This window comes from Mustela erminea, chromosome 18 (genome assembly GCF_009829155.1).
Source record: "Mustela erminea isolate mMusErm1 chromosome 18, mMusErm1.Pri, whole genome shotgun sequence".
In the NCBI taxonomy this organism is placed as follows: domain Eukaryota; kingdom Metazoa; phylum Chordata; class Mammalia; order Carnivora; family Mustelidae; genus Mustela; species Mustela erminea.
Genome location: NC_045631.1, coordinates 36,571,260 through 36,585,203, shown reverse-complemented (window position 1 = coordinate 36,585,203; position 13,944 = coordinate 36,571,260). Strand labels below are relative to the sequence as shown.

Genomic DNA, 13,944 nt, shown 5'->3' with positions numbered 1-13,944 from the left:
AAGATGGGACAGCAGTCCCCAACCCCAGCAGTCTTGTCAGGATTAAAGGAGATCGGTGCTTGATAACTACCTGGCAAAGTCACCAACGGGGAACACTTGCTTTTGTGACCATGCTTGTAATGCCCTTGGAGGAACCAGGTGTCTGAAGGGGAGTCTGGTGGAGGAGAGGGAAGGGACCATAGTAAGGAACAAACACTGGGCCAGTGCTCAGGAGTGTAGACCTGCCTGTCATATTAACTTGCAGCATGACTCTAGGTAAGTCCCTTGTCTCTCCTAGATCTGCTTTCCCACAATATAAAAACGAGGCAGCTGGGCTCACAGTGGTCCCGGTTTTAATCCTGAGCGGTAGAGCTCTGTTCTCTGATGTTCTGAGCGCTGCCTGGCAGTGTGAGGTCTGTTTCCTGCTGGACCCTGTGGCCTGGAGTGCCAGGTCGGGGAGACATGGGGCCCGCAGGACGCAGGGTGACCTGTCCTGCCTCTCTTCCCCAGACATTGCCGTGGGAGCTCCATTTGAGGGCTTGGGCAAAGTGTATATCTACCACAGCAGCTCCAGCGGGCTCCTGGGACAGCCACAGCAGGTACGAGTGGACAGGAACAAAGGGGAATTTCCCTCCTTCCCCTCACCTACCCTCTCCCTATTCCCCCTGGTCGCCTCTCCCCAGAGCTCACCCTGAGCCTGTGCCCACTGCTTCTCCCTACCCCCAGGTAATCCAGGCGGAGGAGCTGGGACTGCCCGGCTTGGCCACCTTTGGCTACTCACTGAGTGGACAGATGGATGTGGATGGGAACTCCTACCCGGACCTGCTGGTGGGGAGCCTGTCCGACCGCATCGTGCTGCTGCGGTAAGCCAGGCCAGTGGTGGATAGGGACCTTTCTCCCCTCTAGCCCTGTCTGCACGGAGCCCCAGCTCTGTCTACCTTCAGCACTGGGTCCATGCAAGCCCAAGCCCTGGGCCTGGCCTGGCAGGGGCCAAGCAGGAAGCACTGATGTCTGTTTTCTGTGCAGGGCACGGCCTGTCATCAACATCCTCCATAAGACCTTGGTGGCCCGGCCATCCGTGCTGGACCCTGCGTTCTGCACAGCCACCTCCTGGTGAGACTCTCGGGCCCTTCTCTGAGCACGTGCTCCTCCTTATGTATGGGCAAACCAGGAAGGGAAACCCCTCCCCTGGCAACTCCTGCTACCCAACCCGTACCGGGTTGATTTCTGGGATAAGCGTTGCCCCTTCTACCCAACCTCATTAAAAAGGTAATGGGCAAATACTGGAGGGGCGGGTGAGTGTGGTGGTTAGGAGTGGGAGCTCTGGATAGCCTTGTACAAATCCAGCTCTGCCCACTGCAATGGTAGAGGTGGGCTCTGGGGAGGGCTGTCCCAGAGGAGGAGGGAAGAAGGAGACATTTCAGTGGTTGGGAGAGAGCCACCTTGAACAAATTATCTCTCCGAGTCTCAGATTCATTGCCTATAAAACAAAGTTAATAATAATAACGAATTTATGGGATCATTGTGATAATTAAATGAGATAAAGTACAAAAAGCCCTTCACATGGCACCTTGTCCACCTAAGTGCTCAGAATATGTTAGTGGCTAACATGGTCACGGTAATGATGGCGATGACCCCGAGACTTGTGTGAATGAGGCCTGGATCAGAAGGCAGATGGTCCCAGAGCAGAAAGCAGGGGTGAGTGGGAGAGGATCTGGACAGCGTGTCCTATACAGGACTGGGCAGGACACTAATCAACTGATGACTTCAGGCAAGTCATTCTTGCTTTCAGGGCCTCAGTTTCCCTATTGGTGACCTCTAACACTGTTTTCTTTAAATTTTTAAAAAAGATTTTATTTACTTTAGAGGGAGGGGCCGCCGCAAAGGGAAAGGGAGAGAGAGTCTCAGGTAGACTCCCTGCTGAGTGCAGACCCCCCCCCAGCCCCCAATGAGGGGCTCGATCTCATGACTCTGAGCTCATGACCAGAGCCCAAACCAAGAGTCAGTTGCTTAACGAACTGTGGCACCCTCTAACCCTGTTTTCTATGGCTTTCAGGGGAGGGGGGAGGGAAGACACCAAGGACACCCCAAAGCAGCTCTGTGGACCCCCCAGTTTTGCCCCTGCCTTTCCTCCTAAGGACCTCTGTTTCCCCTGGCCCAGTACAGGGGTGAAGGCCAGGGCCTGGATAACTGGGTCCCACCGTAACCTCCCCCTCTGTGTCTCCCGCCTCTCAACAGCGTGCAGGTGGAACTGTGCTTTGCTTACAACCAGAGTGCCGGGAACCCCAACTATAGGAGAAACATCAGTGAGTGTGGGGGTGTGAGGGGGGAGGGGCATGCTTGCCCAGGCACTGATAACACCCCGTCCTCCCCCAGCCCTGGCCTACACGCTGGAGGCCGACCGGGACCGCCGACCGCCTCGGCTTCGCTTTGCCCGCAGCCAGTCAGCCGTCTTCCACGGCTTCTTCTCCATGCCCCACACACGCTGCCAGAAGCTGGAACTGCTCCTCATGGTGAGGGAGGGGGCGGGGCCAGACACCAGCTCCAAGATCTGGAGGAGGGAGGTAGATGCCCCGACAGGTCAGGGGCAAGGGACTGAAGTCTCCCCAGAGACAGAGGTCGGGGAGGTGGACCTGGGAGGCCATAAGTCTGCAGTGGGTACAGTGCCCAGAATGTGCTAGAAAGAGATAGGGCCTTGGAATGGGGATGGGTGCCAAAGGGCTCATCTCCTCTTACAAAAGTGAGGGGTGTGGGACTCTTGGCTTAGTTGGTGTCTGGTGGGCAAAAGGGGCCCCTGAGTGTGGGACCAGCTCAGCCCCTCTCTAGGATATCTAGGTTGAAAGAGCTCATCCTGGGGACCCCAAGGATGAAGGGAGGCTCAACAAGCCCCACCCCCAATATGTCCCCCCACCCCCAACTCTAGAGAGAAGGAGGCCCCTCACCTTGCTTGCAGATCGAAGTTGTAGGAAGGGGGTCAATTTGGTGATTGGACCAGAGGGGGTTCAGCCGTACTGGGGTTTTTCAGGGTGGGTGGAGGCTCAGGTCTTTTTTGAGGGTTCAGGGTGGTGTGAAGAGTCAACTTGGGGAGAGGGGAGGGGAGCGCAGTGCTGGGCTCAGCTCCCCCTCCTTCCCCAGGACAACGTCCGCGACAAACTCCGTCCCATCATCATCTCTATGAACTACTCTTTACCTTTGAGGATTCCTGAGCACCCCCGACTGGGGCTGCAGTCCCTAGACCCCTACCCTGTCCTGAATCAAGCGCAGGTTCTGGAGAACCACACCGAGGTGGGTGGGGCCGCGGCCTGAAGGGCCGGGACCGGGAGGCCTGTGAAGCCAGATGTCTCTGTGCCTGATAGGCCCTCACGCCTCTGGCCACCCCCAGGTCCAGTTCCAGAAAGAGTGCGGCCAGGACAACAAATGCGACAGCAACTTGGAGATGCAGGCGGCCTTCGTGTCGGAGCTGGGGCAGCCGCTGAACAGGTGAGCTCTGGGCCACGCTGATTGGCCAAGGGTGGGGCGGGGCTTTATTGGTGAGGGGCGGGGCCCTGCGGGTCTGGGGGATCCTAGGGACTTTGGAAGATTCGAGGGGAGGAGCCTCAGGGAGAGGCGCGCTGAGGGCAGGGATGTTAATTGGCCAGGCAGATGCTTCTGGCCTTCGCTGGCCAGGAAAGGGGCCTTCTTCTCCAAGGGAGGCTGGAGGGTGGGGCTTGGCTATCCCGAGACGGAGCTTTCTTCACTCAGTAGGCCTGAGGGGCGGGGCCTAACTGATCCGGGGCGGGCCTGGGGCGGGGCTCTGGGTTCAACCCCGGGGGTCCTCCCCACTGCACCCCCAGGCTGCAGTACAGCAGAGATGGCCGGAAACTGCTCCTGAGCATCAATGTGACCAACACCCCCAGCAGGGAGCGCGCTGGGGAAGATGCCCACGAGGCACTGCTCACCCTGGCAGTGCCTCCTGCCCTGCTGCTGTCTTCAGTGCGCCCCGTGAGTGCCCCCCGCGAGTGACCCCCACAGGGCTCGGAGCCCAAGCAGGGCCCCAAGCCCAAGCAGGGCCCCGGGAGCGTTTACATCCTTATATGCATGTCATTTACATGTGTTCCCACTAGTCCCGTGTTCACCCCGCTTCCTCTTGGCAGGGCTTCCTCAGGTGCTTGTGGCGGCTGTAATACTATAGGAACCTGTAGGCATCAGACCCAGTGCCACAGGGAAGTGGCCGGAGATGCCCGACTCTGACCACTCACTCCTGATTCCTCTACTTTCCTCAGGCTGGGACATGCCAGGCCAACGAGACCATTGTCTGTGAGCTGGGGAACCCCTTCAAACGGAACCAGAGGGTGAGTGTGGGCCACACCTTCCCAGGCCTGTGGGTCCCAGGCTGCTACACTGATGAGCTCCTTAACCCTGCTTCTGCCTGCCTGCTTCCCAGTCTTCCTTGAAGGAAAGAGCCAGGGTAGGAGACAGAGCAATACAGGAGGACATGGGGGGAGGCCCAGAGACTAAGAAAAATGGGGCCACTGGCGATGCACAAAACTAGAGCAGGTGGAGGTGAGGAACTTGATTTTGCTGTGCACCTACTATGTGCCAGGCCCGGAGTCCAAGACTTCACACTTTTTTTATGCTGCAGTTCTCACAAACGTTTGAGGAGGTAGATGCTGTTTTACAGAAAGATAGTATAGGCTTAGTAAGTTACAGTAACTCTGGTGCCTGGTAGCTCAGTCGGTTAAGCACCTGACTCTTGATTTTGGCTCAGGTCATGATCTCGGAGTCACGAGATCAAGCTCCCCTTGGGCCTCTGTACTTGGGGGGTTTGCTTGAGATTCTCTGCCTCTCGCTCCCTCTCTGTCCCTCCCCCTGCGCATGCTCTCCCTCTCTCTAAATAAATCTTTCTTTAAATAAGAAAGTTACAGTAACTTGCTCAAGGTCATGTCGTTGAAAGTAGCAGAGATGTCCTGGACAGAGAAGAAGGGGAAAGGGAAGCTGGATGAAGCTAACAGGGTGAAAGTGTGGACGCAGGTGGCCAGGAAGAGATTGCTTGCCCAAATCAGAGGGGAGGCCAGAGAACCAACTCCCTCGAATAGAGTTCAGCCCCTCTCTCCCCCATGGCATCACCCTGCCCAGCCCCACATGCCCCTCTCTGCCTCCCTGTTCCTCATGACAGATGGAGCTGCTCATTGCCTTCGAGGTCACTGGAGTGACCCTGCACACAAGGGAGCTCCAGGCCCAGCTGCAGCTCTCCACGTGAGTGACCATAAGAAGCCAGTCCCTGGCAGGGGTGAGGTACCCTGGGACCTCCTGCAGCCCTGGCCTTAGCTGACAGCTCTCGCCTATCCCCTGCATTCCCTCCTCAGGTCAAGTCACCAGGACAACCTGTGGCCAGTGACCCTGACTCTGCTGGTAGACTACACGCTCCGGGCCTCACTCAGCATGTGGGTACCATCCCTCCCCTAGTCTCGCTGTGATGGTGCACGGGCCACGCTGTCCTCGACGTGGCTCCCAAGCTCCTCGGACACACCCTTCTAGGCCTAGTATCCTCAGGCTTCTGCTTCCCCTGGGCCACCCCTTTCCCTAACAGCAGTCACTATTATTACTCTTGCTATTATTACTTCCCTTGAAAGGCAGGTAGCAGTGGAGGAATCAGCCAGCCTGGGGCCAAGGTTTCAGAGTGGCCCTACCATTTCAAGGGAGCTCATTGTGCTAGGAATTTTACATTCAGCAGTTCACCGACTTCCCACAGCAGCCCCATATTATAGCGACTTCAGCAAACTCCATTTTACAGATGGGGAAGCCGAGGCTGGGAGGATACATAACTTGCTTGAGTGATAACTGGTACACAGCGAGTGAATGCAAAGCTGGGATTTATCTCAGGTCTGCCTGATATCAGAGGGGCTGGAGTTCACCTACCTTGGTGCCCACCCCCTCTGCCAAGGCCCCTCCCACCCCCTCAGACTCCAGCATCTTTCTTACCTCTAGAGTGAATCACCGACTACAAAGCTTCTTCGGAGGGACGGTGATGGGTGAGTCTGGCATGAAAACTGTGGAGGACGTGGGAAGCCCCCTCAAGTATGAGTTCCAGGTAAGGGGGCCACAGGGACCCCAGGTGGGGACTTCTAAGGCAGGGAGGGCCTGGGGTCTGAGGGTGTGCGGGTTGGGGATGGGTGAGATAGAGGTGGTTTGCCAGGAGGCAGTGGCCATGACACCCCTTGTGCCCACAGGTGAGCCCAATGGGGGAAGGGCTGACAGCCCTGGGGACCCTGGTCCTAGGGCTTGAGTGGCCCTATGAAGTCATCAATGGCAAGTGGCTGCTGTACCCCACAGAGATCACCATCCACGGCAATGGGTCCTGGCCCTGCCGGCCTCCTGGAGACCTCGTCAACCCTCTGAATCTCACTCTCTCTGTAAGGACACCACTGGGGGTCTTGCATTTACATCTCATTTGCATCATATCTCATTTGCATGCTGCAGGGCAGAAAGCCCAGTGTCTTGCCCTCCCTCTCCTCATATACCTTTAGGAACCTCCCTCTTGCCCTGCCCTTTCTGCCTTTCCCCTGACTCTGCTCCCACTCCTTCCTCCCAGCTAACATCTTCCTCCCTCCTCAGGTCCCTGGTGACAGGCCACCATCCCCACAGCGCAGGCGGAGACAGCTGGACCCAGGGGGAGGCCCGGCCCCCCCTCCAGTCACTCTGGCTGCTGCCAAGAAAGCCAAGTCTGAGACCAAGCTGGTGAGTGGCCAGGACAAGGTTGGGAGGGATCGTCTGCATCATCACAGGGCATGTGGGCACCAGGGGGCACCACAGCAAGGGAGAGAGACTGGGCACACTAGTCACCAGGAGACCCTGGTCTGATGGGGTGATGTGACCCCTGTGCCATCAGGAGCCCCTAGTCAGAGGGAGGAAGACTCATTTCCTCCCTCAGTGGGCATCCTACTGCTCTTGTCCTTGAGGAACAGCCAATCCTGGGGGTCAAAGGAAGAGACGCTGGCTTAATTCCCAAGAGCCCCATATTTTTGGGAGTGCTATAGTGGCCCAAAGTCTTGGACATTAGAGCTGGGGAATGGGAGAGGCAGGATGGAGGGGAGGCGGGGAGATGTGGGTGGTGCAGGGCACCCTCTGTTGGAAGGGAGAGAGGAACAGGCCTGGGAGGCAAGTGGAGGCCTAGCTGGGTGGAGAGGTAGGAGCTGGTGTCCCAGGTGGGAGAAGCTGGCATGAACAAAGGCTCAGTGTGGGACTGGGGTGGGAAGGAAGTATCAGGTGCTGGGTCCCATTTATAGGCAAAGGGACCAGATTTCATGTCGTCTACATCCTTGGCATCTCTATGTGCTTCAGTGTGGAAGTGTAGGGGTGGGGTGGTATGCGTGAGTGGAGGGGTGAGGTGGGGCCTCTAGGGGTCAGCCATGGGTGGGACTAAGCCAGAGGAAGAGCCAAAGGGAAGGCGTGAAGCAGGAAGAATGTGGAGCCCCAGACTGTCTCATGTCCCGTTTCCTCTGCGCACCTCAGAAGTGCGGCGGTGACCAGGCCCGCTGCGTGTGGCTGGAGTGCCCCATTCCTGACAGCCCTGCCATCACCAACGTGACGGTGCAGGCCCGAGTGTGGAACAGCACCTTCATTGAGGTCAGTGCCTGGGTCTGGACGTCTCTACTGCGCCCCCTCCAGGGTGGGGAGAGTAACAGGGAGAGCATGAGGCCAGGGTCACAGCCAGGCCTCCTGCATGTCTGTGTGCCCCTGTGTGTGCGTGTGTCAGTGACAACGTCAGACTTCACCCAGGAGGCACTGTACACCTGCCCCTGTAGGCCTGTCAGTGTTAGTTTGTGCATCTGTGTGTGGTTGTGGTGTCATGTTCATCTCCAGCCAGAACGACCGTCTCCCAGGAGTCCGTTCCCTCCTGTGTCTGTTCCTTTCCCACCTCCACATCGCTGTGGTGCCGCTCCCTCCCCCTGGAAGGCCAGCTTTCCTTCTGTTACCTCTGTACGTGAGCTTCTCTTCAGCCTTCAAGCTCTCCCCGGTTGCTTCACCACCAGTGAGGTCTTTGCTGAGGTTTCCAGCTGCAAACGACCTCTCCAGAACTTCCTCTGAAGCTGCGCGTGCCGCCGATTACGCTCTGCTCTGGGTCGCCCTTACTCCCATGCCAGCCCCCTAGACCAGATTTTTTTCTGCAAACGAAGAGATTATCCATCTTTTCAGCTTTTGTGGGGCGAGCAGTTTCCGCTGCAAGTCCTCAGCCCCGCCACGGAGCACCAGCCACCGTAAACAATGTAGAAAGGAACGGGCGTGGCTGTGCGCCAAAAACATTTTATTTACAAAAGCATGTGCTGGGCCAGATTTAGCCCAGGGACCTGACCCTAGACCATGACCTTCCTTGTCCCTGCTGTCCCCCACATCCGGTGTCGGACCCGGTGCATGAATGATGTGGATTTGTGTATGCAGATGCCCGGCTCTCGAAGCCCTTGGGATGCTGCTTAAAGATGCTGAGTGGTGGGACGGTGCCCTGGGGAGGATGCTCAGGGTCAAGAGGGAGGCTCTGAAGGGCTTCAGATGCTTCTTTGGACCCACCCCTTCCCCCTCATCCCTCCATCCCTCCAATGCAGGATTACAGAGACTTTGACAGAGTCAGTGTATCGGGCTGGGCTACCCTGTTCCTCCGAACCAGCATCCCCACCATCAACATGGAGAACAAGACTGTGTGGGTGAGTGAGCGCGTAAGGAGCCAGAGTGCCTGGCCCGGGCATGGGGGCGGGGGCAGGTTTTCAGAGCACCCGCACACACGTTAGCTACGAGGTTCTCCATCTTGGCAGTCCGTGAGACTCCTCTGGAGGGCTCCCGGTGTCTGGACTATACCCCTAAGCTGTGAAATCTGAGTCTGGGGAGGTGGGACCCCAGGTGGGATATGGTTATGAGTCCCCCTGTGACTCTGCTAGGGCTTACTCGATCTGCACAACTTGTCTGTGAGGGTGTTGCATCTCCGTGGAGACTTGAAAACAAAGTTCTCAAATTTGATTCTGAGTTACATCAGAGAGGGGGGATAAAAGAACAAAATTGTCCATTTTTTCGTGTAAAAGCTAGTGGAGATATGGAGGACATAATATAGGAGATGAAGGGAGGGTTGCTTAAATGTATTGTGGTATATCTCCTAAAATAAATTGAGGTAGCAGAGGAAAGCTGGAAAGACCAATGATATTTACGTTACGTTACATTACGTTAAGTTACATTACGAAGAGATACTACGTTATGTTATGAAGAGATATTTACGTTACTATCCAGATGGCATTTTTAACCAATGGAGAAAGTTGGATTATGAAGTGGTACTAACACATTTGGAAAGTAAAGGCAGACCCCTTCCCTCACATGATAACCAAAAACTACACTGAAGTTAGATTAAATATTTACGTAGAGGAAGTAAAACTTAATATACCAGGAAAAAACCTCAGAAAATAATTTAATAATAATCTTTAATTACGGGGAGAAGGAGTTATTTTACTAAACCCAGAAGCTGCAAGGGAAACATTTGGCCAATCAAATGTTATATTAAAATATGTTTATATATCTATATAAAAAATAATATATTGTATAGTATATATAATATAATATAACACAAATGTTATATTAAATTAAAATACAGATTTTAGGGGCGCCTGGGTGGCTCAGTGGGTTAAGCCACTGCCTTCGGCTCAGGTCATGATCTCGGGGTCCTGGGATCGAGTCCCGCATCGGGCTCTTTGCTCAGCAGGGGGCCTGCTTCCCTTCTTCTCTCTCTGCCTGCCTCTCTGCCTACTTGTGATCTCTCTCTGTCAAATAAATAAATAAAATCTTAAAAAAAAATACAGATTTTAAATCTGTATATAGTGAAAGAGATAAAGAGAAACTAGAAAGGCAAACGATAGGTTGCTTTTAAAAGAGTTTCCAGCATATATGACAAAGGATTGATGTATATTTTTAGTGTGTCAAGGTAAAGGGCAGCATAACATAAACAGGCAGAGTCCACAGGGTGAACTAGGAATGGTCACTTCAGTAGTGAGGTCATAAAAATAACAGCAACAAAAATTTTTTTTTCCCATCAGATTGAAAAAGATTAAAAAACGCTAAGGCTGTCTGGTGCCGATGAGGTAGAAGGAAATGCTATTGGTTAGAGTATAAATGGATAGATTGTTTTTGGAAATGAGTTTGTCAATATCTATTAGAGTTTAAAACGCACACTTCCTTTGATCCAGCCCACAATAATATATCTTAAGGAGCTAATAGGACAAATATGTGAATATAAATGTACGAGGATATTTGAAAGCGTGGTTTATAATGGCATGAAATTGGAAACACTCTACATGTCTTTTGGTAGGAGATCGGCTCAATAAATTGTGGCACATTTTTGAATGGCTATCCAGTCATCAGAGATTAGGTCGATCTTTCTTAATTGACATCAGGAGATGATGATTATAGCTGAAAGAGGAGGCAGGTCGGGTCATAGGAGGGTAGGTGCTGCACAGAGACCCTGCTTATGTGGAAGAAAGGACGTGTGTTTAACCTGTGCATTAGAAATGATGGAAAGAGATTCACCAAAATGTTGAAGAGTTATTTTTGGGAAGTAAAATTACTGGGAACCTTTAGTTTCCTTGATATCATCTGTATTTAAACAAAAATAATAATCAAGGGCGCCTGGGTGGCTCAGTTGGTTGAGCGACTGCCTTTGGCTCAGGTCAAGATCCTGGACTTCCAGGATCGAGTCCCGCATTGGGCTCCCAGCTCCTTGGGGAGTCTGCTTCTCCCTCTGACCTTCTCCTCTCTCATGCTCTCTCTCACTGTCTCTCTCTCAAATAAATAAACTCTTTTAAGAAATAATAATAAAAATAATTTTAAAGAAATAATAATGTATAGTCAGAAAAAATTTTCTCCCAATATATATAAAATACATAATATGTAATATATTTTTATGTTATAATATATTCTATAACACTTATGCTACATGTGTTATGTTTTATTATTATATACAGTATTGCATAATATATGTTATAAAATAATATATTGTATATTATAATATAATATAACACAATTGTATATATAATAGTGTTTGATTACATATATTGTATGTAATATAATTTTATATTATAATAATATAACTATATATATGTGTGTATGCGTGTGTGTGTGTGTGTGTGTGTGTCTCCACTGTAGGGGAAGAAAAATAATGGTACTACATGCTCTTCATTCTTTGTTTTTTGTAAATATTTATGGACCGCTGGTTATGTACCAGGTATTGTTCAGAGCAGTTTACTGATAATAAACACATTTAATCCTCACCAGCAACCTATGAAGTAGGTATCATTTTCATAACCCCTATTTTACAGATGAGCAACAGAGAGGTTCAGTTATTTGCCCAAGGTCACACAGCCAGTGAGTAGCACAGCTGGCACTTGAATCCAGGTAGTCTGGCTCCAGAATGCTCTTGACCACTTTGCCATACCATGAGGCAGGTATTATGATCTCCTTTATCAGAGAGCATGAAATGGAGATTCAGAGAGGTGAACTTATTTGTCCAAGGCCACACAGTTCAAGGATGGAGCGGATATTTAAGCCCGGATGTGTGGGTTACAAACCCAGACTCCAGGCTGCGTCCCAGATCTGAAGCTGGTCCTCTGGGGCTGGGTCTGCCCGGAGGGAAAACCAGAGGATGGAGGTATCTGCGGCTCTCAGTGGGCAGGCAGGGGCTTTTTCTGGTCCCTGAGTGCCCCCTGCTGGTAGTAGGTCAAACAGCAGGGTGCTGGGTCCTGCTGGGACAGGATGAATGAGCATGGGGTCTAACGGGGCGGTCACAGGGCTGAGCCCCTTGTCACCCCCGCCAGTTCTCCGTGGACATTGACTCTGACCTGGTGGAGGAGCTGCCAGCGGAGATCGAGCTGTGGCTGGTGCTTGTGGCCGTGGGTGCTGGGCTGCTGCTCCTGGGGTTGATCATTCTTCTGCTGTGGAAGGTTAGGACCCCAGACCACCACTGGGATTCCCACTCTGGGACCTCCTGCCAGCAGACCCTCACCAGCTCTCCCCTCATCCCATTCCTCATTTCCACCCACCCCCACCCTTCTCCCATGTTGTCCCCACCTTCTCCCCAGCTTCCCATCTCAACCTTGCCCCCCAGCCCCCATCCTCAGCTCACCCACCAGGACATTCCGGCCGGGTTAATGGGGGGGGATCTGCAAGCTGGAAAGCGGAAGCCAGGAGCTCTGGCTTCTGGCCACACCACCAAGCAGGGGCTGGGATCCACGGATCCAGGCTCCTCGGCCCTAAGCCCCAGCCCATGAGTGCTGCTGGCCAGGACCCCCACAGCGCCCCCTGATGGCCCATCCCCACCTCCTCCCCTCCGCAGTGCGGCTTCTTCAAGCGAGCCCGCACTCGCGCCCTGTATGAAGCTAAGAGGCAGAAGGCGGAGATGAAGAGCCAGCCGTCAGAGACAGAGAGGCTGACGGACGACTACTGAGGGGGGCAGCCCCCTGCCCCCAGCCCACCCGGGTAACACGGCCTCTGGGCCCTCTTCCCTGAGCCCCGCAGCTGGCCAGGGCCTCTAATTCTGTCCTATCTGCTCTTCTTCCTCATGGGCTCTCTCTGCACCTCACTTGGCCCCAGCACCACCCCACGGAGCAGGCCACCATCTCCCTCCACGCCCTGGGAGGGCTCAAGAGCTCTTCTCACTGCCTCCTCCTGCTGAAGATTTGGGGCCCCAAGAGGGAGCCATAAAATGCTCCCTGTGACCCCTTTGTTTTCTGGGAACCAGAAAAGGACCACGGCCAAGGCTAGACCCCATCTATAGGCCCCACAGCAAATATCCAGAGGGATTCTGCACCTCCAGAGAAGGAGGGCACTAGGAGAGTCCTTCCCCTGGACCTATTACCTTTCCTCCTCCGAGCCCCTCCGGGGTGACACGCTGGCCCCCCACCCCCACAGCGTGATCAGGGCAGACCGGCACACTTGCTGCGTCAGCAGCGTCAGTGACCGCCACTGTCTCCAGCTGCCTCCCCCCTCCTCTCTGCCTTCCTCAGTTCCTGCTTCCTCTGGGGCTGAGGGTGGGCAAGCTCGCCCTCCCTGTCACAGTGCAGGGAGATGGCATGTGTTTGGGTCAGGGGTCCTGGCTTTGAGGGCTTCTGCTTAGGGGAGGTGCTAAGCACATCTTCCTGCAACCTCAAGGGCTGGATGCTGATGTCCTTCCTTTTCTCCGCCCCTCCCCCACCCCCTAGTGTGACTTCTTTAAGCGGACCCGCTATTACCGGATCATGCCCAAGTACCACGCAGTGCGGATCCGGGAGGAGGAGCGCTACCCACCTCCAGGGAGCACCGTGCCTACCAAGAAGCACTGGGTGACCAGCTGGCAGACTCGGGACCGATACTACTGATGTCCTCCCCGATCCCACCCCTGCTCCCCCAGCGCCCCTTCTATTTATCATAAGTTATGCCCCTGACAGTCCACGGGGGCCACTGCCTTTGGCCGGCACTGGCAGGTTTGGGCACACACACCCCTCTAGCACAGGCACGTGCTGTCTGGCCACAGGCTGCTCCCCGTAGGAGGGCTGGAGCTGCGGGGCCCTGGACACATGGGGGTGCCCACCGCCTGTGGACTTATGTTGGACATCACGGATGGTACACGGACATACGTGTCCCCGCCTCTGCCTGTGCCAAAACCAAGCCAAAGGGCCTCCGCCAGAGCCAGGAGGAAGAGGCCCCCTCTGTGGTGACCACCCCCACCACCATTCACACTGGACCCATCTTGAGCCATAGTCACTGGACTGACTGCTACTGAGACTACTGCTGCTGACAGGGAACCACGCACCGGGCTCCCCCAGCCGCTGCTCCTGGAGATCCTGCCCCAGAGAGCAGGGGCCCGCCTCGGGTTGGCCATGGTGGCATTTCCAGGCCCTGGCATGCTCAGATCCAAGAGCAGAGTGGACTAGAAAGAAGGTCCCCAGGACAGCTTTCCTTCACAGATCTTTGCAAGGCCTC

General features: G+C 54.2%; 1 protein-coding gene across 6 annotated transcripts in view; it reads left to right on the top strand.

The window, feature by feature from the left end:
• Window positions 1-13,277, top strand: part of ITGA3 (integrin subunit alpha 3) — a 30,321-nt gene extending 17,044 nt beyond the window's left edge. For all 6 annotated transcript variants that reach the window (XM_032320182.1, XM_032320183.1, XM_032320188.1 and 3 more), the window contains exons 9-27: window positions 490-578; window positions 706-842; window positions 1,006-1,092; window positions 2,218-2,285; window positions 2,356-2,492; window positions 3,115-3,264; window positions 3,362-3,459; window positions 3,813-3,960; window positions 4,242-4,310; window positions 5,135-5,214; window positions 5,325-5,402; window positions 5,947-6,049; window positions 6,189-6,371; window positions 6,574-6,696; window positions 7,471-7,584; window positions 8,559-8,657; window positions 11,802-11,927; window positions 12,320-12,462; window positions 13,185-13,277. In XM_032320182.1, coding sequence (XP_032176073.1) covers window positions 490-578; window positions 706-842; window positions 1,006-1,092; window positions 2,218-2,285; window positions 2,356-2,492; window positions 3,115-3,264; window positions 3,362-3,459; window positions 3,813-3,960; window positions 4,242-4,310; window positions 5,135-5,214; window positions 5,325-5,402; window positions 5,947-6,049; window positions 6,189-6,371; window positions 6,574-6,696; window positions 7,471-7,584; window positions 8,559-8,657; window positions 11,802-11,927; window positions 12,320-12,430 — 2,000 coding nt within the window. In that variant the 3' untranslated portion in view covers window positions 12,431-12,462; window positions 13,185-13,277. The remainder of the gene's footprint in view (window positions 1-489; window positions 579-705; window positions 843-1,005; window positions 1,093-2,217; window positions 2,286-2,355; window positions 2,493-3,114; window positions 3,265-3,361; window positions 3,460-3,812; window positions 3,961-4,241; window positions 4,311-5,134; window positions 5,215-5,324; window positions 5,403-5,946; window positions 6,050-6,188; window positions 6,372-6,573; window positions 6,697-7,470; window positions 7,585-8,558; window positions 8,658-11,801; window positions 11,928-12,319; window positions 12,463-13,184) is intronic.
• Window positions 13,278-13,944: the final 667 nt, after the last annotated feature.